At 48.9% G+C, this 19,745-nt stretch overlaps 2 protein-coding genes and 1 long non-coding RNA gene across 8 annotated transcripts; 2 read left to right on the forward strand and 1 right to left on the reverse strand.

The window, feature by feature from the left end:
* Positions 1-298: 298 nt before the first annotated feature.
* PORCN (porcupine O-acyltransferase) lies at positions 299-12,099 on the forward strand. 4 transcript variants are annotated; one of them, XM_045470876.1, is made up of 15 exons: positions 313-462; positions 1,116-1,288; positions 3,480-3,672; positions 3,986-4,029; positions 4,427-4,608; positions 4,689-4,819; positions 4,935-4,952; positions 6,232-6,246; positions 6,345-6,470; positions 6,631-6,731; positions 7,856-7,932; positions 8,025-8,088; positions 8,195-8,280; positions 9,272-9,382; positions 11,635-12,099. In XM_045470876.1, the coding sequence occupies exons 2-15, from the start codon at positions 1,153-1,155 to the stop codon at positions 11,734-11,736; spliced, it is 1,386 nt and encodes a 461-aa protein (XP_045326832.1). In that variant the 5' UTR covers positions 313-462; positions 1,116-1,152; the 3' UTR covers positions 11,737-12,099. The 4 variants fall into 4 exon arrangements, with proteins under 4 accessions (XP_045326834.1, XP_045326832.1, XP_045326833.1 ...); XM_045470877.1 differs by lacking the exon at positions 6,232-6,246; XM_045470879.1 differs by lacking the exon at positions 1,116-1,288.
* A 109-nt stretch (positions 12,100-12,208) lies between these two features.
* Positions 12,209-13,091, reverse strand: LOC123594188. Its single transcript, XR_006710699.1, has 2 exons — positions 12,909-13,091; positions 12,209-12,783 (listed from the first exon to the last, which is right to left on the reverse strand). It is a non-coding gene; the product is annotated as an uncharacterized LOC123594188 (long non-coding RNA).
* On the forward strand, positions 12,689-18,716 carry LOC123594187 (EBP cholestenol delta-isomerase). 3 transcript variants are annotated; one of them, XM_045470882.1, is made up of 6 exons: positions 12,820-13,214; positions 13,469-13,513; positions 14,098-14,416; positions 16,019-16,055; positions 16,184-16,314; positions 16,932-18,716. In XM_045470882.1, the coding sequence occupies exons 3-6, from the start codon at positions 14,116-14,118 to the stop codon at positions 17,153-17,155; spliced, it is 693 nt and encodes a 230-aa protein (XP_045326838.1). In that variant the 5' UTR covers positions 12,820-13,214; positions 13,469-13,513; positions 14,098-14,115; the 3' UTR covers positions 17,156-18,716. The 3 variants fall into 3 exon arrangements, with proteins under 3 accessions (XP_045326839.1, XP_045326838.1, XP_045326836.1); XM_045470883.1 differs by lacking the exons at positions 12,820-13,214; positions 13,469-13,513 and adding an exon at positions 12,689-12,802; XM_045470880.1 differs by lacking the exon at positions 13,469-13,513 and having other exon boundaries at positions 12,822-13,214.
* The last annotated feature ends 1,029 nt before the right edge of the window (positions 18,717-19,745 follow it).

Here is a 19,745-nt window from a genome sequence, read left to right on the forward strand (position 1 = left end):
TCCCTCCCCCATCTTTCCCATCTCAGCTTCCAAGGGTTAGGAATTTGACGATTTGAAAGTTGGTTCTCGGATCGTCAGAAGACCTCCCGAAGCGAACCTTCAAGGGGCTGCATCAGCACCAAGAGGCCGGAAAGGTGCTGGCGCCAACGTTCCGCGCGCCGACGTCCTCCCGCTCCCGGCTCCTCTCAACCTCCTGCTCCCGGCTCCTCTCAACCTCCCGCTCCTCCTTCCTTCCATCCTCCGGCTCCCCGCCTCCTCCGTCCCCGCCCCTCTCCTGCCCTCTCATTGGCCGAGCTGGCCGGCCAGGCCTCCCCGGGATTTAAAGGGCCCGCTCTCCGCGCCGCCCTGGGAACCGCAGCTGGTCCCGGCCTTGCGGCCTGCGGGGGAGGCTGCCCGGAGGAGGCGGCGACGGTGGCGGCGGTGCGTCCCTGGCCCCCAGGACCGCGGCTTCCTTCCTGCCAGGTAAGTCGCCAGCAGGGCGCGTGCGGCTGCCGGGCTCCCATCCTGAGCCGGCCTCCCCGCGCGGGTCTGCAGCGCACGTCCTGGGGCCCCTCTCCATCACCTTTCCCACTCCTCCAATTGCTACATCCCCTACTACCAACTCCACCTCCCTGCAGTCCCCCGGGCCTGGGCAGAGCTTTGTTGGTGGCTGCAAGAGGCCAGGTGGGGGTGAGATGGGGCACGCGGGGGATACAGGACACCCCCCACATCCGTACAAGAAGAGATGCACACGGCTCCCAAGTGTCACAGGATCTCCCTCTCTGCCCTCCACACAGAATGACTCTACCTTAGAAACTAGGGAGCCCCCTGCCCCCATTTGCTATGTGGGCCTAGAATGTACACCATTTAATTACCATCGGACCTGGACTGTTCACAGCAATGGAGAAACACATTCACCACAGGTCATGGGTTGTGTGTGTACACCCAGGACACACACACACACACACACACACACACAGAGTTGGTGGCACAGTCTGATGTACCCGACATTCACACCCTCCCCCAGTCCCCGGGTACCATGTCTCTCCGTGAAGGGCCCCAGACTGAAATCTGAATGTTCAAGTCCATCTTGAACATGATACATCCTGGCTCCTTCTATGTCCCCACTTTGACAGGTCTATCCATCTGTCCATCCATCCGTGGGGGTCAGCAATGGCCACCTTCAGCCGCCAGGAATTTTTCCAGCAGCTGCTGCAGGGCTGTCTCCTGCCCACTGCCCAGCAGGGCCTTGACCAGATCTGGCTGCTCCTTGCCATCTGCCTCGCCTGCCGCCTCCTCTGGAGGCTTGGTAAGTGCTTGCCACACCATGTGCCACCATGCCAGGCCATATCACACATATCCCATTCATCCATACCAAGCCACATCTTACCCTGCTACATCTTTGCCACACCAAGCCATACTCCAACATGTCTAGCCCCTTGCATCCCACCAGCCCAAGTACCATTCCGCCACACCACGTCCTTAATGCTCAGCCACCCCATGCCACACCATGCCAAGCCACATCCTGCCATGGCAAGCCAGGTTTTTCAGTACGCCTGGGTTCTGGGATTCTGGAAAGCTAAGGTTCTTGAGTCTTGGGATCCTGAAATGTCTACATCCCAAGGTTATTAGATTCTGGAATGCTGATGTCACAGAGTTATTGAGTCCCAAAGTATCATGTTGCAGGGCTTGGGCATTCTGACAAACTGAAATTCTCACATTTCAAGGCATCCAAAATGCTGGCATTCTGGATTTCTAAAATCAGGGCATGATGAGATTTCTGGATTGTAGGATTCTGGAATTGTTTCCACAATGATGGCAAGCCTATATCCAAATGATGAGGTTCCAAGTTCCCAAGGTTCCTCTTGGATGCTGAGAATTTTAGAAATCTGAGATTCAGAGATTCTATAATTTCTTTTCTTTATTTTAAGTTTATTTATTTATTTTTTTTAGTAATCTCTACACCCAACATAGGGCTCAAACTCATGACCCCGAGATCAAGAGTTGCATGCTTTATTGGTCAAGCCAGCCAGGCACTCCTACTCTGCTTTCTTTCTTGTATTAAAAAACTTTTTTAATGTTTATTGATCTTTGAGAGACAGAGTGCAAGTGGATGAGGGGCAGAGAGAGAGGGAGACACAGAACTTGAAGCAGGCTCCAGGCTCTGAGCCATCAGCACAGAGCCCGATGTGGGCTCAAACTCACAAGCCGTGAGATTGTGACCTGAGCTGAAGCTGGATGCTTAACCGACTGAGCCACCCAGGCACTCCTTCTTTTTTCTTTTATTTTAAATGGATGTTTTGTTTTTTCCCAGGTTCATCATTTTGAAATATTTCAAAGTTACCGAAAAGTTAAGGTGAAAGAATGTCATGGGCAACCATATATGCATTTCCAGATTCTCCAAACGTCAACATCTTGACACATTAGCTCTATCTGCCTATCTATCTATCTATCTACCTATGATCTTCCTGAATCACATGAAGAACGTGCTGACACTACACCCAAATCCTTCAATGTGTGTCCCCCAAGAACATCTTCCCCCAACAACTGCACCCTCACCCATCATCTCTCAAGATATTTAATCTGGATGCAGTAATAGTATCCGACATAAATTGATATTCAAATTTTTCAGAGTTCCCAAAATGTCCTTTATAGATGTTTCTTTTCTTTAGTTTTTTAAACATTAAAAAAATTAATGTTTATTTTATTTTTGAGAGCAGGGGAGGGGCAGAGAGAGAGGGGGGGGGAGACACAGAATCCTAAACAGTCTCCAGGCTCTGAGCTGTCAGCACAGAGCCTGACACAGGGCTCAAACTCATGAACTGCAAGATCATGACCTGAGCCGAAGTCAGCACTTAACCGACTGAGCCACCCTAAACTTTTTTAACAGAGAGAGAGCATTCGCATGAGCTGGGGAAGGGCAGAGGGAGAGGGAGAGAGAGAATCTTAAGCAGGCTCCACACCTAGTGTGGAGCCTGATGTGGGGCTTTATCTCACGAGTTGCAAGATCATGACCTGAGCTGAAATCAAGAATCAGACGCTTAACCAATTGAGCCACCCAGGCACCCCTGTTTCTTTTCTTTAAACCCAGGCCCTACCACCTATCCAGCTCCCCAACACCCAACACCAGCTCTGGGCCTCCTGCAATCTCACCCCATTCCAACCTCTAGGCCTTTGCCCATGCTGTGCCCTCTGCCTGGGTTGCCCTCCCTTCCCTACCAGGCCATTTAACTTCCCTTTTTTTTTTAACTTTATTTATATATTTTAAGAGAGACAGACAGCGTGAGCAGGGCAGGGGCAGGGGCAGACAGAGAGCGAGAGAGAGAATCCCAAGTCAGCTCTGCACTGTCAGTGCAGAGCCCAATGTGGGGCTCGGACTGATGAAGCATAAGATCATGACGTGAGCCGAAAGCAAGAGTCGGACACTTAACCAACTGAGCCACCCAGGCAGCCCCCAACTTCCCTTTCTTGTTCTCTTTCTCTCTCTCTCACACCTGAAGGGTTGCCATCCTACCTGAAGCATGCAAGCACCGTGGCAGGTGGCTTCTTCAGCCTCTACCACTTCTTCCAGCTGCACATGGTTTGGGTCGTGCTGCTCAGCCTCCTGTGCTACCTCGTGCTGTTCCTCTGCCGACATTCCTCCCATCGTGGCGTCTTCCTCTCCGTCACCATCCTCATCTACCTACTCATGGGGTATGGGTGCGAGTCCTCATCCCCACACCATTGGCAAAAGGGCCAGTGGGGCCCCCCAGGTCACTCCTCGTGAGGTTGATCAGGACGGGGAGGGCATGGGGGTATTCCCGGATGGGGGACGGGGAATCTGGGAGACGTGTTCTTTCTAAAGGCTGTGCGGGACAGGCTGGGCTTGGGCTCTCCCCACTGGAGGAGGGAGTCCTGGAGAATTATTCCTCCAGGAGATTATGCGGGCTCGGGGAAGATAAACCCCTCTCCTTTGTGGTCTCCAAGACCATGGGAGTCATGGGCCAAGACCACCTTCTTTCCTCAGTGAGATGCACATGGTGGACACCGTGACATGGCACAAGATGCGAGGTAGGCAGCTCTGGTCCTCTCACTTGCCCCAGCCCTCCTGCTCCACTCCACATCTCCTAATTCCCCAACCCTGTCTTTCCTTCCCCACTTTTCTCCCTCATCCACCCACCCCAGTGGACACGCAGGCCTCTGATGCCCCTCACATCTGTGTCTCTCTCTCTCCACCATGACTTCCCCCTCCCGTCTGTCTGTCCTATCTCATGTCCATGCCTGACACGTGAGGAAGGGTGTCTGCTGGTCCTGGGCCCGCCTGCTCACCTGCCTCTTTGACACTGTGCCCACCTGTCCACACTTGTCCTCCTCTTTTCCTACCACCTCTCACCTGGTGCCCCCTGCCCCATCTCCCCACGCGGACCTGCTCTCTGCCTGCCCACTTGACCACGGGTGCCACACATAGGGGCCCAGATGATCGTGGCCATGAAGGCGGTGTCTCTGGGCTTCGACCTGGACCGGGGCGAGGTGGGTGCAGTGCCCTCGCCCGTGGAGTTCATGGGCTACCTCTACTTCGTGGGCACCATCGTCTTTGGGCCCTGGATATCCTTCCACAGCTACCTACAGGCTGTCCAAGGCCGCCCACTGGTGAGGTCCTGGGTAGACAGGTGGGCAGGGACTGTGGGAGCCACCACAGGGCAGTGTTCATGGAGCCTTGATCCCTACAGAGCCGCCGATGGCTGCAGAAGGTGGCCCGGAGCCTGGCGCTGGCCCTGCTGTGCCTTGTGCTGTCCACCTGTGTGGGCCCCTACCTCTTCCCATACTTCATCCCCCTTGATGGTGACCGCCTCCTTCGCAAGTGAGCACAGCCTTTGAGGCCTCTGCCCCACAGTGAGGGGGTTGGGTAGGGGCCTGGGGTCTCCCCAGCTCTGAGCCTGTCTCTTAATGCTTCTATCTGTCTTCTGTTACTACAGCAAGAAACGCAAAGCCAGGTAAATGAGGGCAGGTGCTGAGGGCGAGCGGGGCTGACCGGGGGGGTGGGGGCACAGTCTGTGACCGCTTTGTTCTTTAATCCGAGGCTATCTGACCATCTATCCCGTGACTAGACATAGACTGAATGCCTGTAGCTCTTGTGTGACCAAGATTGTCTCTGTGACTTTGTATGACTGACATCGTACCACATAACTGGGTCTGGCTATCCATCTGTTCCACTGTTAGGAACAAGTTATGCAACCACAATGGGGAGCGACAAGTATGTGTTGGTGGGTGATGCTGACCTGTCTGTGACTCTAGCTAGGGGCGTATATGGGTTGTTTGCCTATCAGCCGCTCACTCACTGTGTGAGACTGGTGTTCTGGCTGTCTAGCTGTGCCATTGTCAATGATGAGCTGTGTGCCTGTCTTTGGAGACGATAAAGCTGGGTTGACTGGAACTCTGGCTGGGGATGGGTCTGGCTGTAGCATGCTGTTTGCCTGTCTGTGATGGATTCCACTGGTGAGTCAGCCTTCTCTGGCTGCCTGGTGTCGTCTAGCTGAGGGATTGTGACTGACCGTGCGCCTGTGCCTGGCTGCAGGACCGTCCATCCACCTGTGGTGTGACTGTAGGATTTAATCCAACTGTTTGATTGTATGACCCTGTCTCCTACTCACTCGCTGCTGATGGTGTCTGATGCTGGATGAGGCTCCCAAAGGTGGAGTGCCTCGCCCAGTGTCACCCAGCTAAGCCGCCAGGCATCATTCGCAGGAATGATTCCAGACCCTACGCTTTTTCCAGGATGCTGTCTGTTTCTCACCGTGTCTGACTGTACAACGGATGGGATGACTGTCTTGAGTGTAGTATCATGTACATGTGCATAGCAGGGTGCTTGGTGGTGTCTGTGCCTAAATAAAGGACTTCGGTGTATCTTATGGTGACTGAGTCAGACTAGGGAGCTATGAGGCTGGGAGTCTGATGGTATTTGTGTCTGGCCACATGGCTGTGTCAGTGTGTAGCGTGGTGAGGTCAAGTCTCCGACAGTGGCTGGGTCTAGATGTCTGGCCTTGTGAGACTGTAGGGCTGTGTTCTATTATAGGGCAGCTCACACATCTGTTCGAGGCACGTGAAACGAACTGACGGTGTGTAGATGCATGTGACTGTCACAGTGCCCCTCTTCTGCCACCATGTTTCTGTCTTGTCTTGTCTTGTCTGCAAACAACTCAGGCCAGCCTCCAGGGCCTCTCTGACTCTCTTTCCTTTCTTCTCTGCTGCCTTCCTGACCCCTGGGGGCCCTAGGGGCACCATGGTAAGGTGAGTCTACAGAGTGGGGCTGGGGATGCTGACACATGGCGGGGTATCATGCTGGTGCCTAGGAATGATCCCTCTCTCCCCTGCCCCTTTCTCCCCAGGTGGCTGCGAGCCTACGAGAGTGCTGTCTCCTTCCACTTCAGCAACTATTTTGTGGGCTTTCTGTCCGAGGCCACGGCCACGTTGGCAGGGGCTGGCTTCACCGAGGAGAAGGATCACCTGGAATGGTGGGGAGGGCTGGGGGGGCCCCCTCTCCCACAGGGTGCTGCCTAGAGGAGCCGCAGGGAGGGGGAGGGTGCTCCAAGGGGAGGGAACAGCCAAGACAGAGGTGTGGAGGTCAGCTGGCGTGAGACACCACATGAATTTGCATGTCTCTTTTGCCCACAGGGACCTGACGGTGTCCAAGCCACTGAACGTGGAGCTGCCCCGGTCCATGGTGGAAGTTGTTACAAGCTGGAACTTGCCAATGTCTTATTGGCTAAATAACTGTGAGTCACCAAGTCACCACTCCAAGAGTTGAGAGTCCCCAACCCAGGCCCTTCCCCACATTCATATAACAAACATTTACTGAGAACCTATTGTGTGCTAGGCACTGAAGATACTGCAGGGACCAGGGGGGAGAAAAACCAAAATCTCTGCCCCTGTGGTGGTGGCAGTTTTGTGGGGAGAGCAGACAGCAAGAGAAAAAAATACATATTTCAAGTGGTGACAAGTACTATGGTAAAAAAAAATGAAGCAAGTAAAGATAATCTGGGAGTGTTGGCACGAGTGTGTATGTGTGTGTGTTGGAGGGGGTTTTGCAATTTTAAATAAATTAGCCAGAGCAAGCCCCCCTGAGGAGGTGACATTTGAGCAAACACCTGAGCAAGGTGAGAGAACAAGCGATGCAAATGTGTGAGGGAGGAGTGTAACAGATGGAAAGCGCAGCCAGTGCAAAGGCCCTGAGGTAGGAGCATACTTGGCACTTGGAGGAACAGGGAGGAAACCAGTGCAGCAGGAGCAGAGTGAGTGAGGGAACCAGTGGAAGGAGGTGAGGTTAGAGAGGTGATAGGGGCCTGGTCCCCTAGGGCTTCACTGACCACAGGAAGGATTTTGGCTTTTTCTCTGGGAAGTGGAGCCAAAGCAGGGGTCTGAGCAGAGGATGGCTGAGGGCTGACTTGGGTCATAACAGGACCCTCTGGCTGCTATGAGAGCATGTGGGAAGGGGGCAAGGGTGGAAGCAGTAAAGAGGCCATGGCAGCAGCACAAGTGAGCAATGGCGGTAGTGGCAGTGGCCATGGAGAGGAGAGGTCAGATTCTGGAAAAATTCTGAGGGTAAGTCTGACAGGATTTGCTGAGAGTTTAGTTGTGGGAATAGGGGGAGAGCAGAGTAAGGGCGATCCTAGGCTTTTACCCTGAGGAACTAAAAGAGTAGAGTTGACATCAGCTGAACTTGGGGATACCGTGGGAGGAGCAGGTTGGGAGGGAAGATCAGGCGCTAAGTTTGAGGCCATTATAAAGATTTTATCCCGGGAGCTCCAGCAGGTCATGGGTTCCTCACCTTGCCCTACAGCCCCCCAGGAAGGGCAGAGGGTATCCCAGGAGCCTCTTGACCCGCATCTCCCCCTTCCAGATGTTTTCAAGAATGCTCTTCGTCTGGGGACCTTTTCTGCCGTGCTGGTCACCTATGCAGCCAGTGCCCTCCTGCACGTGAGCAGGGCAGAGCGGGATATTGAGTGGGGGGAGCTGGGCAGGGGTGGCAGCACCTCCTCACTCACTTCATCACCCCCGGGGCCCCCTAGGGTTTCAGCTTCCATTTGGCTGCGGTGCTGCTGTCCCTGGCATTTATCACTTACGTGGAACATGGTAAGCACAGAGCCCAGCCCAGCAGATGGGATGGAAGGTGGGACAGGGCTGGACCACTGTCCCCTGAGGCTAACCTGACCCCCTTATCTCCTGACATCCACCCCAGTCCTCCGGAAGCGCCTGGCTCGGATCCTCAGTGCCTGCGTCTTGTCGAAACGGTGTCCACCAAACTGTTCGCACCAGCATCGCTTGGTGAGGGTTCAGCCCAACACTCCCCCTCAAAATCGTTACATCTGTCTCCATCTTCTTTCTGTCTCAGGATGCCCAGCTTCCTCTTCTGGCACCTGAGCCATCCCCAGAACCTTGCTTTTATTCACTAGCATCCATTTCTATAACAAACATTTATCAAGCACCTGCTCTATACACACCTGGCATTTGTCCCCTCACTGAACATTTATTGAGTACCTACTGGTATCAGGCACTATTCTAGGCACTGGAGACACAATGGTGAACAAAACAGACTGAAGTGCCAGCCCTATGGGACAAATATTTTAACAGATGAGACAGTAAATTTTTTAAAAGTCAGTAGAGAATAATAGTTTCTTAGATTGTGATTCATGCCAAGGAGAAAATACATAAGAGAAACGGGAGGGGAAGTATTGAGGAGCATGAGTGGTTTTAATTTTAGATAGGGAGGTGACTTTCGAGCTCTTTAACTGAAGGAGATGAGGAAGAGAAGCATTCCAGGCAAAGAAAACAACCTGTGTAACGGTTCTGAGATGGGAGAGAGCCTGGAATATTTGAGGAACAACAAGGAGGCTAGTGTGGCTTGAGCAGAGCGAGTGAGGTGGGGAGAGTGGTGGATCTTGTAGGTCATGGTGAGGATTTGTTTTTGTTTTTCATTTGCTTGCAATGAGAAATATGGACAACCTCAGATCTGTGTCCCACCCAGCAACTGACGTTTATCACCCTAAGCCCCCCAACTCAAGTCTCTCCATTCTTCCTCTTCTGCCTGAATATCCCCCCCTGGATGCCCTCAGGCTAAAGTACCCTCATCCTTGGATGAGCTCCCATGGGAAGATCTGAACCATCTTTTTCCTACCCCAGGGCATGCCCTGTGCACTAGACATCCTCATTCCCGGGACCCACTGCGCCTTGCATCTCCCTGGGTTCCCCTGCCCAGGTGGGGCTGGGAGACAGCGAGTAGATCCAGCTGCCAAACATATCCATCTGTCCCCCACAGGGCCTGGGGGTGCGAGCCTTAAACCTGCTCTTTGGGGCCCTGGCCATCTTCCATCTGGCCTACCTGGGCTCCCTGTTTGATGTCGATGTGGATGACACCACAGAGGAGCAGGTGAGGTGGGGCCCTGGGCTGGAGGTTACTTAGGGTTGTGCTACCTGCTCATGGGAACCACGAGGACAAAGGTGAAGAGGCCGAGGCATGAGGACCTTGTGTCGTGCATCTCTAGCCTGTGAAGCTTGCGCTCCTCAGTCGCTCTTTCCCATTGTCCTTCTGGTTGATTCGTATTGTTGGGGCTCTCATTAGGGCGAAGTGTGCAAACTATTTTACTTATAGAATTGACTTCACAGAGATAGAGTGCAAAATCCAAGTTTAACTTGTCAAAGAATTAATTGTTTCATCATATTTTTGTTTAGGTAGAATTCGCATGGTTTCCTTCTTATTTAATTAAAAAAGTATTTTTACTCAGGTTGAGTGTGCAAAGTCTGGATTCTGCTTTAAGAATGTACATTAAAATGTATATACTATTTTTATTCATGTGGAGTATGCACATTCCAGATTTTACTCCTTTTTAAATGAAAAGCAATTTTAAAAAGACTGTTTCTTCCTATGGCTCTTGCAGGATTCAGGTGTTGCTTCTCTTTTAAATTTTTTATTTTTAATTGAAAATAAAACTTTATTTTATACTTTATTTTATTACTTTATTTTATGCTTTCTGCCATTAAAAGCAAATTTTATTTTTTTGTTTTTTTAATATTTATTTATTTTGGGGGCGCCTGGGTGGCTCAGTCGGTTGAGCGTCTGACTTCAGCTCAGCTCATGATCTCATGGCTTGTGAGTTCGAGCTCTGCGTCAGGCTCTGTGCTGACAGCTCAGAGCCTGGAGCCTGCTTCTGATTCTGTGTCTCCCTCTCTCTCTGCCCCAACCCACTTGCATTCTGCCTCTGTCTCTCTCAAAAATAAATAAACATTAAAAAAAACTTTTTTAATGTTTATTTATTTATTTTTGAAAGAGTACAAGCAGGAGAGGCACAGAGAGGTGGGGACAGAGGATCCAAAGTGGGCTCTGCGCTGACAGGCTGACAGGCTGACAGCAACAAACCTGATATGGGGCTCAAACTCATGAACCTCAAGATCATGACATGAGCCGAAGTCAGATGCTCAACCAACTGAGCCACCCAGTCGCCCCTAAAAACAATTTTTAATTTTTATTAACGTTGGGTGCAAAATCTAGGTTTTGTTCTATTTTTATTTTTTCTTGTTTTATTTTTTAAAGTTTTTAAATTATTTAAGTAATCTCTACACCCAATGTGGGCCTCCAACTCCCAACCCCAATATCAAGAATCGCGTGCTCTTCCAACTGGGCCAGCTAGGCGCCCCTCTTGTTTTATTTTTATTAAAACATTTAAAAATAGTTCATACATATATCACAAGGTTCAAAAACCAAACAGTATTCAAGATAGTCAAGGAAAAGTCTTGCTCCTACTGTCTACCCCCTGCCCTCTTACAAGTAACTACTTTTAGTGGTTTTATTAAAATATCCTTCTAAAATGTAAGCACAAATATAAAAATATATTTTAATCCCCTTTCCCACCCCAAGTTTTGCCCTAAAGTAACTCGTGAATGATACCGTTCTGCGTGTTGCTGTTTTCACATAATTCTTGAAAATCTTCCACAAAAGTACATGGAATGTCCTCATTCATTTGTTTTCCACTGTGAGGATAGGACCCAGTGTAATTTGCCCCTTATCAGTGAACACCCAGGTGATTTCCAGCCCTTTTCCTATTGCAAATGGTGCTGCAGTAAGTAATACCCTCGTACCCATGTGGATTCACAGGTATAGACAGAACTATAGGATCTAGCCTTCATAGTTACAATGGAGAAGTTACCTTTTTGCCCTCCCACCAGCATTGTGTGACCATATCTGTCGCCCTGCCAACAGGGTGCCTCTCACACTTCCTGGATATGTTTGCCAGTTTAAGAGGAGGAAGATTATGAGTGAAGCGGAGTATCTTTTCATTTGTTTAAGAGCCATTGGTTTTTTTCCCTTAGTGAGAATGACATACTCCTTTGCCGGTTTTTTTTTTTTTTTCTTTTTGAAAGATTGATTTCTAGGAGCTCCTTGTATATTAAGGAGAGTACAGGTCAGAGAGTGGGACTGCCTTGTCTTGTTCTTAAAATAATTTTTAAAGAAGAAGAAAACATGAAAGAAAAAAAAACCCTCTTTCATATGTACCCAGTCTCTTCTCTGGGGCCTCACCTAGGGTTACCATGGAGTCACAGAAATGTCCTTGAGCAAAGGATGAGTTTTTTGGAGATCTTTTTTATTCTTGCCGAGTGGGATTGTCACCTCTTTCTCTCCCACAGGGCTACGGCATGGCATACACTGTCCACAAGTGGTCAGAGCTCAGCTGGGCCAGTCACTGGGTCACTTTTGGATGTTGGATCTTCTACCGTCTCATAGGCTGAGGCACATCTGTGGATCCTCAAAGCTCCCTCAAGACCCCTCCTCAGGATGGGGGATGAGGGAAGGCCCTATCTCTAATTCTTGATCCCTCTCCATCCTTAACCCCCCCAACACTCCTACACACACACGCAGACAGACACACACACACACACACACGCTCATGTGTGCACACACATACACACACACACAATTTCCATGCCTGTCTATCCCCACCCCACCAGAAGGCGGGAAGGGGGTGGTCCCTGCTGGGGCCTAGGGGTGGAGGATGCTTGGGGAATCAGAGAGGGGGAGATCCAGGGCCTCCCCGCCTTCCTTCTCCCTTTTTATATACAGTTTGTTATTGTCAAATAAAAGTAGGAAAGATACAAAAGGCTCTTTCTTCACTGACCAGTGGGGAATAGAGGTGAGTGAGAAATGGGCACAGCATGGATAAAGGTTTGGAAGCTGGAAATCATGAAGAGGGAGTACATTGTGACTGGTTCGTGGTTAATTTATTATTGTTCACGATTGGATGATGAGCCTGAGGACCGCATAGCTTGATTTGAGTGGGGCCAGGACAGATTGGATAGTTGGATGTGGGCGAGTCCTGATACTTAACTGGCTGGAAAACTGAGGGATCCCTATTCTGATTGGTTGCTCTGACAAGGACAGAGAGGGGGAAAGCAAGACAGATGAAGAGTTCCTGCTTATTGGTCCTTAGGACCGAAGCTTGTGGGTTCCAATTGGAAAGGAAGGTCTGGGTTCTGATTGATTGCGCGGTCTGGGGTGCCTGCTGGCTTAGAGTTAGGAAATTCGGATTGGCTCTTCAGAGTTGGCACAGGGCAATTGAGGGTCTCCATTGCAATTGGTCAGCAAGGCTGAGGAGCTTGGGCTTTCATTGCTTCTTCTGACTTGAAGTCGGGAGAGGTAAGAATGACCGCTGAGGAGTTCTGAGCCCTGAGGTAGAGGGCAGAGGCGCAGTGTACAAATGTGATCTGCCTGTCGTATTAAGCGTCCTTGCCGGTTCGGGCGTGAGGATTGAAGATTGCTCCGGGAACCGGTTGCTCTGCCTAAAAAACGAGGGCAAAGGTAAGAAAACACAAAGCAATGCTGACTCAACAGCAGATGAGGAAGATAAACACCAGGTTTCTGATATGATTGATAATGGGATAGGGAAATCGGAGCCAAGACTCACTGCAGACAGGCTTCAGCCCGGAAACGCCCACCAACCTTGGCGAGTCCCACCTTTTCACCCAACTCCTGACTCGGTCTCAACCAACAACGAAAATGGCACCACGCATGGGGGCAGGGCCGGCGGCACACAGAGAGCTCCTATTGGTTAGGAGCGGCACTGGTCGCCTTCCCAGCCCCTCCATTGGTTAGCTCCGTAAGGCTAGGACCTGTGAGAGGATGGGTCTGAACCAGGGACTTTACTCCGCCAGCGAGCTAGCCTGGGGCCTGAGGGAGACCGCTGCGACTGCGACTGCGACCGCGCCGCTGGGTGAGTGTCCTCCCCCCCAGTCGGCCACTGCAACCCCTAGCTCCCAACTGCTAAACCGCTGGCTCTCAGCGCCTGCGAGAGACCCTCCCCTTTACACACACTCCCACCGCCCACCAAATGCGCCTGCGCGCGACCCTCTGCTACAGCGCGGTTGTTGGGACAACAGAAGATCTGCTTTCTCATTGGGCAGCTGGCCTACAGGCTTCAAGTTCTAATTGGTGGTCTCTGTATTTGATCCTTTTTTTGATGTTTAGCACCGCGCCCAAGACCCCCACCTTCCGCTTTCCTCTTTCTTGCAGGTTGGTACCCTTATGCGCGATTTCAGGAAGAGTCTGCCTTTCCATACACTGAACCTGAGGATTGTAGTGCTGATTAGTTTTCTCTCTTCTGTCCTGCAGTTTCCAGGACTACGGGGAGGGAATAGTTTTCTGTTGAACGATGCTAGACCCTGACCCCTGCAATGGGACTCAACCTGATCGCTGGGTCTCCCCAGCCGACTGTGACTCCTGAGGGCGAGGACCACGCCTGGCCCCTGTATCTCCCTTATCAGAGCAAGACCAATGAGAGCTGGGACCTAATCTGGTTCTTGTGTCTGCCCACCAGACTGTGACCAATGAGGGCAGGGGCTAAGCCTGGTTTCTATATCTTCTCTAGCTGACTGTGACCCCCGAGGTCCAGGATCTGACCTGGTTACTGTACCTCCCACATCTTATGGCTCCAGGAGGGCATATAGATTATTTTTAATCCAGTCTTACAGTATATTAACTGATAATTTTAATCCATTTACATTTCTGGTGATAATAAATATTTGAATTTGATTTTATGGTCTCATGCTGTGCTTTCTATTCAAGTTTTTGTCCTTTTTTCTCCTTTATGCTTACAGACATCAACCTACAAAGACATGACCACCAATGCCAGCCCTTTGCACCCATACTGGCCTCGGCACCTGAGGCTGGACAACTTTGTGCCCAATGACTGCCCCACTTGGCATCTCCTGGCTGGCCTCTTTTCTGTCTCTGGAGTCTTGGTTGTGACCACATGGCTGTTGTCAGGTCGTGCTGCAGTTGTCCCCCTGGGGACTTGGCGGCGACTGTCCCTGTGCTGGTTTGCAGTATGTGGGTTCATTCACCTGGTGATTGAGGGCTGGTTCAGCCTCTACCACGAAGATCTTCTTGAAGACCAAGCTTTCTTGTCCCAACTCTGTGAGTCCTGAGTTCTTTGATGTGCTGTGGGAGGGAATTTTCTGGGCAGGGATTGGCTTAGATGTTTATCCAACCACCAAGTCTAACATTATTTTAAAAATTTGTTTACCTTTTTTGTTGGGGATATACTCATATGGGTCAAAAAAAAAAAAAACATTTAAAGAGGTATGCAATGAAAATCTACCTTCTGTCCACCAAGTGTCCCCAATTATTAACTAATATTTATAATTGAATATGTTTTTTCCAGGGTTTATTTACACAAAAATTACACACATAAGCCTCAGTTTACCATTTGCAAAAGAGGGATAACAGTAATATCCAAATATATGTAAGTTGCTTAGAACAGTGTTGGCAGACAGTAGATGCCATAACTATCATCATCATCATCGTTTTTTTCCTTTTGTGTAAACAAATGGTAATATACTATAGACACCTCTGACCTTTGCTTTTTTTAACATTTTTAAAAATATTTATTTTTGAGAGAGAGAGAGAGAGAGAGAGAGAGAAGGGGGAGGTGCAGAGAGAGAGGGAGACACAGAAACCAAAGCAGGCTCCAGGCTCTGAGCTGTCAGCACAGAGCCCAAAACAGGGCTTGAACTCACAAACCATGAGATCATGACCTGAGCCAAAGTTAGATGCTTACCCGGCTGAGCCACCCAGGCGCCCCTGAACTTTGCTTTTTTTTAATGGGGTTACTCCTCATTGGTTCATGAAGAACTTTCAAAGCATAGATGTTACAGAATTATTTGACTTGTCCAAGTCTTTTGCTGTTATAGATAATACTCCTTTTTGGCCTCATGAATAAAACTACTATTCTTCCATAACACTTTGATCTAGCATACACAAGATTGTGTGGAGATCTGTTTTCATTTCTCTTGTACATATGGCGGAGAATGGTAGATGTGTGTTTAACTTTATGAAAAACTGCCAGACTGTTTGTAAAAATGGCTGCACCATTTTATTTTCCCACCAGCAGTATATGGGAGTTCTAGTTCCTCCACATCCTCGCCAACACTTGGTATGGTCAGGCGTTTCTTCAATTTTAGTCCTAGTGGATGCGAGTGGTATCTCATTACTTTTCCTTAATGACTAATGAAAGTTTGGGCACCTTTCATATATTTATTGACCATTTGGGAATCCGCTTTTGTGAAGAAACTATTATTGTCTCTTGCCTATTTTTATACTGGGTGGTCTGTCTTTTTCTTACTAATTCTCCTCCCACTCTTTTATTCACTAATCTGTTCACCTCTATGCTTGCATGCTCGCTTGCTTGTGTGCTCTCTCTCTCACTCACTCACTCACTCACTCTTACTCACTCATTGGCTACTTTACTCACTCCATCACCTACACTTAACTCCTTTCATTCCACATTTATTGAATACTAGACAATCACAGCATTACTTACTGTTCTGTGTCAGGTGTGCATAAATTATCATTATATGTATGTTAACTCTAGAATCCAGACAGCTACCCCATTTCACAAATGAGGAAACTGAGGCATAGGGAGGTTATAAAGCCCAGCTTACATGGGCCCTCATCTCTCACAAGTCTGAGTTCCTTTTCTTGCCTTTATTCTTCATGTATGCCTCTTATTTTCTTCAGGGAAAGAGTATGCCAAGGGAGACAGCCGATATATCCTGTAAGTGTTTGCCTCCATCAAGGGAAACCTGCATTGGTTTGGGGTGGTGATGAGTCAAAGAGCACTAATGGGGTGCCCTGTGGGTAGAGCACAGTGAAGCCAGCGTTCTCCAATCCATTCTCCCACAGGAGTGACAACTTCACAATATGCATGGAAACCATCACAGCTTGCCTATGGGGACCACTCAGCCTATGGGTTGTGATCGCCTTTCTCCGCCAGCAGCCCCTCCGCTTTGTCTTACAGCTCGTGGTCTCTGTAGGTGAGGAGAGGGCCCACACTGAGTGCTGGAGGGGTTGATGGGGGATCTCCAGACACAGAGGCATTCCTGCAGAGAGGGTCTCTCAACCGTGCCCATCTAGGGCTGAGTCAGACTGACTGACATATTCCTGAGGTTCTCGAACAGCCATGACGCCCTCAGTCTGTATTCTCAAGTAGGGAGGGTTCATTTCTCCTCCTCCTTCATCACAAAGTCTCTTGTGAAGGATACATGAGGTGGCCCACCATGGTGGGAAGCCCCTGGATCCTCCAGGATCAGGATTCTGAGCTCCCTTCATCTGACATTCAGTCCTCTTGGGTTCTTACATGGCTAGATTTCTTTAGTTCTGGAATCCTGATCTGTCTTGAATGAAAGCACTTTGAGCTTCCTTAAATTCTGGTGATAATGTACTGTCCTGAGTTCAGAAATGCTCAGCTTCTGATTTCTAGAATTCTCACTTTTGTAATTCCTCAAATTTTTCAGCCATATGATTTCAGAATTCTTAGCTCTCTAGATTTGGGAATCCTGAGCTCTGAGACCTTGAATGATGACTTATAAAATGCCTCAGAATAGCTTTTCCTCTTCACTTTGGTTTCCCTTTCCTCTTCTGCCCCCCACAGGTCAGATCTACGGGGATGTGCTCTATTTCCTGACAGAGCACCGGGACGGATTCCAGCATGGGGAGCTGGGCCATCCACTCTACTTCTGGTTTTACTTTGTCTTCATGAATGCTCTGTGGCTGGTGCTACCTGGAATACTCGTGCTTGATTCTGTAAAGCAGCTCGCTCATGCCCAGAGCATGCTGGATGCCAAAGCCACAAAAGGCAAGAGCAAGCAGAACTAATATAAGCCAAGCTCAAACACTGGCTGATGAGGAACCCTCCACCAGTCAGAAGAGTCCAGTCCTTACTCCCACAGGTTGGAGGCACAAAATGAATTGATCTGGCAAATGCCTGCTGATGGGTAAGCACCAGAAGGGCCAGAGGCAGAGGCAAGAAAGGAGGTGTGTGGAGCTACTGCCAGGAAGCACTGGGACAAAGGTACAGAGGAACCTAGGCAGTCCATGATGATGGCAGTTTTTAGAATCAGGAAATAAAAGATATGGACCCTAACACTGAGAGATCTTTAATTATTAACCCCAGAGATGCCCTGTGACTGACCCCACAAACCCTTCCATCACTCATTCGTTTCACAGATAACCGTTCTCTCAGCCATAGACCCCCATCATCATCACAGAGACCTCTAATTTATAACCTCACAAACCCCCTATCACTGACCCCACAGCATCCCTTGATGGCTAATTAGATCCACGAGACACCCATTATCTCTTTGAAGAAGTAATCGTCCACTCACACCCTTGGTATTCTCTCCAGAACACACTTTCTCATCCTTTGCAATATGGACAGGCTGAGAACTTTCCAAATCTCTTAAGTTCTTCAATTTATTCAACCCCTTGTCTCCTGATCAGGTACCCTACAGACACCCCATCAATAACTCCACAGATCTTTCCTCACTCACCTCAAACAATCCCCATTACTCACTCCAAAGACCCCACCATCATTCACCCCACAGACTCACCTATTTCTACCCTAAAGATCTCCATCACTCACCCCACAGACCCCACAAAACTCACACAAGACCCATCACTCACTTCACATAACTTGCCCCAACAGACCTCCAGTCGTGCACCCTACAACCCCATGACTGACCCCACAGACCCTCTCACTCTTCCCACAAATTCCCTATCATTTACCCTATAGGGTGTCATTACTTACCCTACAAAGCCCCGTAACTCACCTTGCAGAATTTATCACCTCATACCCCACAGATCCCCAATTACCCCACAGATCTTCCATCACTCACCCCACATCCTGTCATCCTACAAACCACCTATGACGTACCCACAGATTCCCATCATTCAACCCACAGATACCCCTCTCCCTACAGACCTGCCCCCATTACTTCTCCCACAATTTCTCTCATTAACCTCATAGACCTTGAGTCATAAAACAAACAGGTACTTGAGGAATTTGGGGGAGATGACAAAGGATGAAAAAACTACAGATATCCGTAGACTGGCTCCTGGTGACCTGTGCAGAGCAGGACATCAGATCAATTCCTGGTTCTACTCAAGCCTACAGTGTAGCTTTTGACAAATGCCTCAACGCTAAAGCCAGACACAGCCCACCTTTTGTCCATTGCACTTACCCTCTGTGCCACTTACTATCCCTTTGACCTTGAGCATGATTCTCCCTGACCTTCAGTGCTCTCATCTGTAAAATTTTAATAATAGTACCTCCCTCATAAGGTTTTTATGCAGATTAAATCAATTACTACATGTAGACTATCTGGAATACACTTTGTATTTGTTGAATGGAAGGATAAATAAACAGATGAAACAGAAAGTTCTCCCCAGGACTATGACAAGGAATTTTTTTTTATTTTTTTTAACGTTTATTTATTTTTGAGACAGAGAGAGACAGAGCGTGAACGGGGGAGGGTCAGAAAGAGGGAGACACAGAATCTGAAACAGGCTCCAGGCTCTGAGCTGTCAGCACAGAGCCCGATGCGGGGCTCGAACTCACGGACCGCGAGATCATGACCTGAGCTGAAGTTGGCCACTTAACCGACTGAGCCACCCAGGCGCCCCTGACAAGGAATTTTTTTATCTCCTTGTTTCCAGCAGTATCTTTCCATCCAAGGCCCCCTCCACAACCAAGACAGACATCTGACCACATTATACCCCATTTAAAACCTGTGCATCAGTGCCCTCAGGATTAAACTCCAAAATCCAGGCTAATATTTTGTTCATCCCACCCTATGATAATTTTAATGAGAAGCATACTGAAAGTTTTTTAATTTTTTTTTTTTTTGAGAGAGAAAGAGAACGAGCAGGGGAGGGGCAGAGAGAGGGAGACAGAATCTGAAGCAGGCTCCAGGCTCTGAGCTGGCTCTCAAAAATTCCCCATTATTTTATACCTTCTAGAAAATTGATTATCTAATATTAATGCCAAGGAAACAAAAAGATACCAAAGTAAAATTGCAGACTTCCCTAAAAAATTAATGTTAAAGAGTAGCATTCATATAACACTGCAACCATAACTGAGGTCCAGGCATCTTGCAGGACTCCTTTGTTAGAAATTACATTTGTAAATGTATTTTGTCTGTATTCTGTCAAACCATATGGATGTGCAATGAAGTGAGAAGCATGCCTTCATGCATATTGTGATTCGAAGAATCTAAAATACGTTCAATCATTCAGCTGATATTTAGTGGACATACAATGTTATTTAATAACAGGACTGACCTCAACGTGTTGTGAGGATTAAGTAAAACGAAGGCAAACAAAAAACCAGGACCTCCAGAGAGCATAAAAATCGCTTTTTTTTTTTTTTGGTAAGTTATTTATTGAAATACATTATGCAGGCAGAAAC

Source organism: Leopardus geoffroyi, chromosome X (assembly GCF_018350155.1).
Source record: "Leopardus geoffroyi isolate Oge1 chromosome X, O.geoffroyi_Oge1_pat1.0, whole genome shotgun sequence".
NCBI lineage: Eukaryota > Metazoa > Chordata > Mammalia > Carnivora > Felidae > Leopardus > Leopardus geoffroyi.

Excerpts from the sequence above, each read along its gene's own strand:
- PORCN (XM_045470876.1), top strand. The coding sequence starts at position 1,153 with ATGGCCACCTTCAGCCGCCAGGAATTTTTCCAGCAGCTGCTGCAGGGC. Across the intron at positions 4,030-4,426 it reads GACATGGCACAAGATGCGAG|GGGCCCAGATGATCGTGGCC; the intron begins GTAGGCAGCTCT and ends TGCCACACATAG. Across the intron at positions 7,933-8,024 it reads CAGCCAGTGCCCTCCTGCAC|GGTTTCAGCTTCCATTTGGC; the intron begins GTGAGCAGGGCA and ends GGGGCCCCCTAG.
- LOC123594187 (XM_045470883.1), top strand. The coding sequence starts at position 14,116 with ATGACCACCAATGCCAGCCCTTTGCACCCATACTGGCCTCGGCACCTG. Across the intron at positions 14,417-16,018 it reads AGCTTTCTTGTCCCAACTCT|GGAAAGAGTATGCCAAGGGA; the intron begins GTGAGTCCTGAG and ends TATTTTCTTCAG. Across the intron at positions 16,315-16,931 it reads ACAGCTCGTGGTCTCTGTAG|GTCAGATCTACGGGGATGTG; the intron begins GTGAGGAGAGGG and ends TGCCCCCCACAG.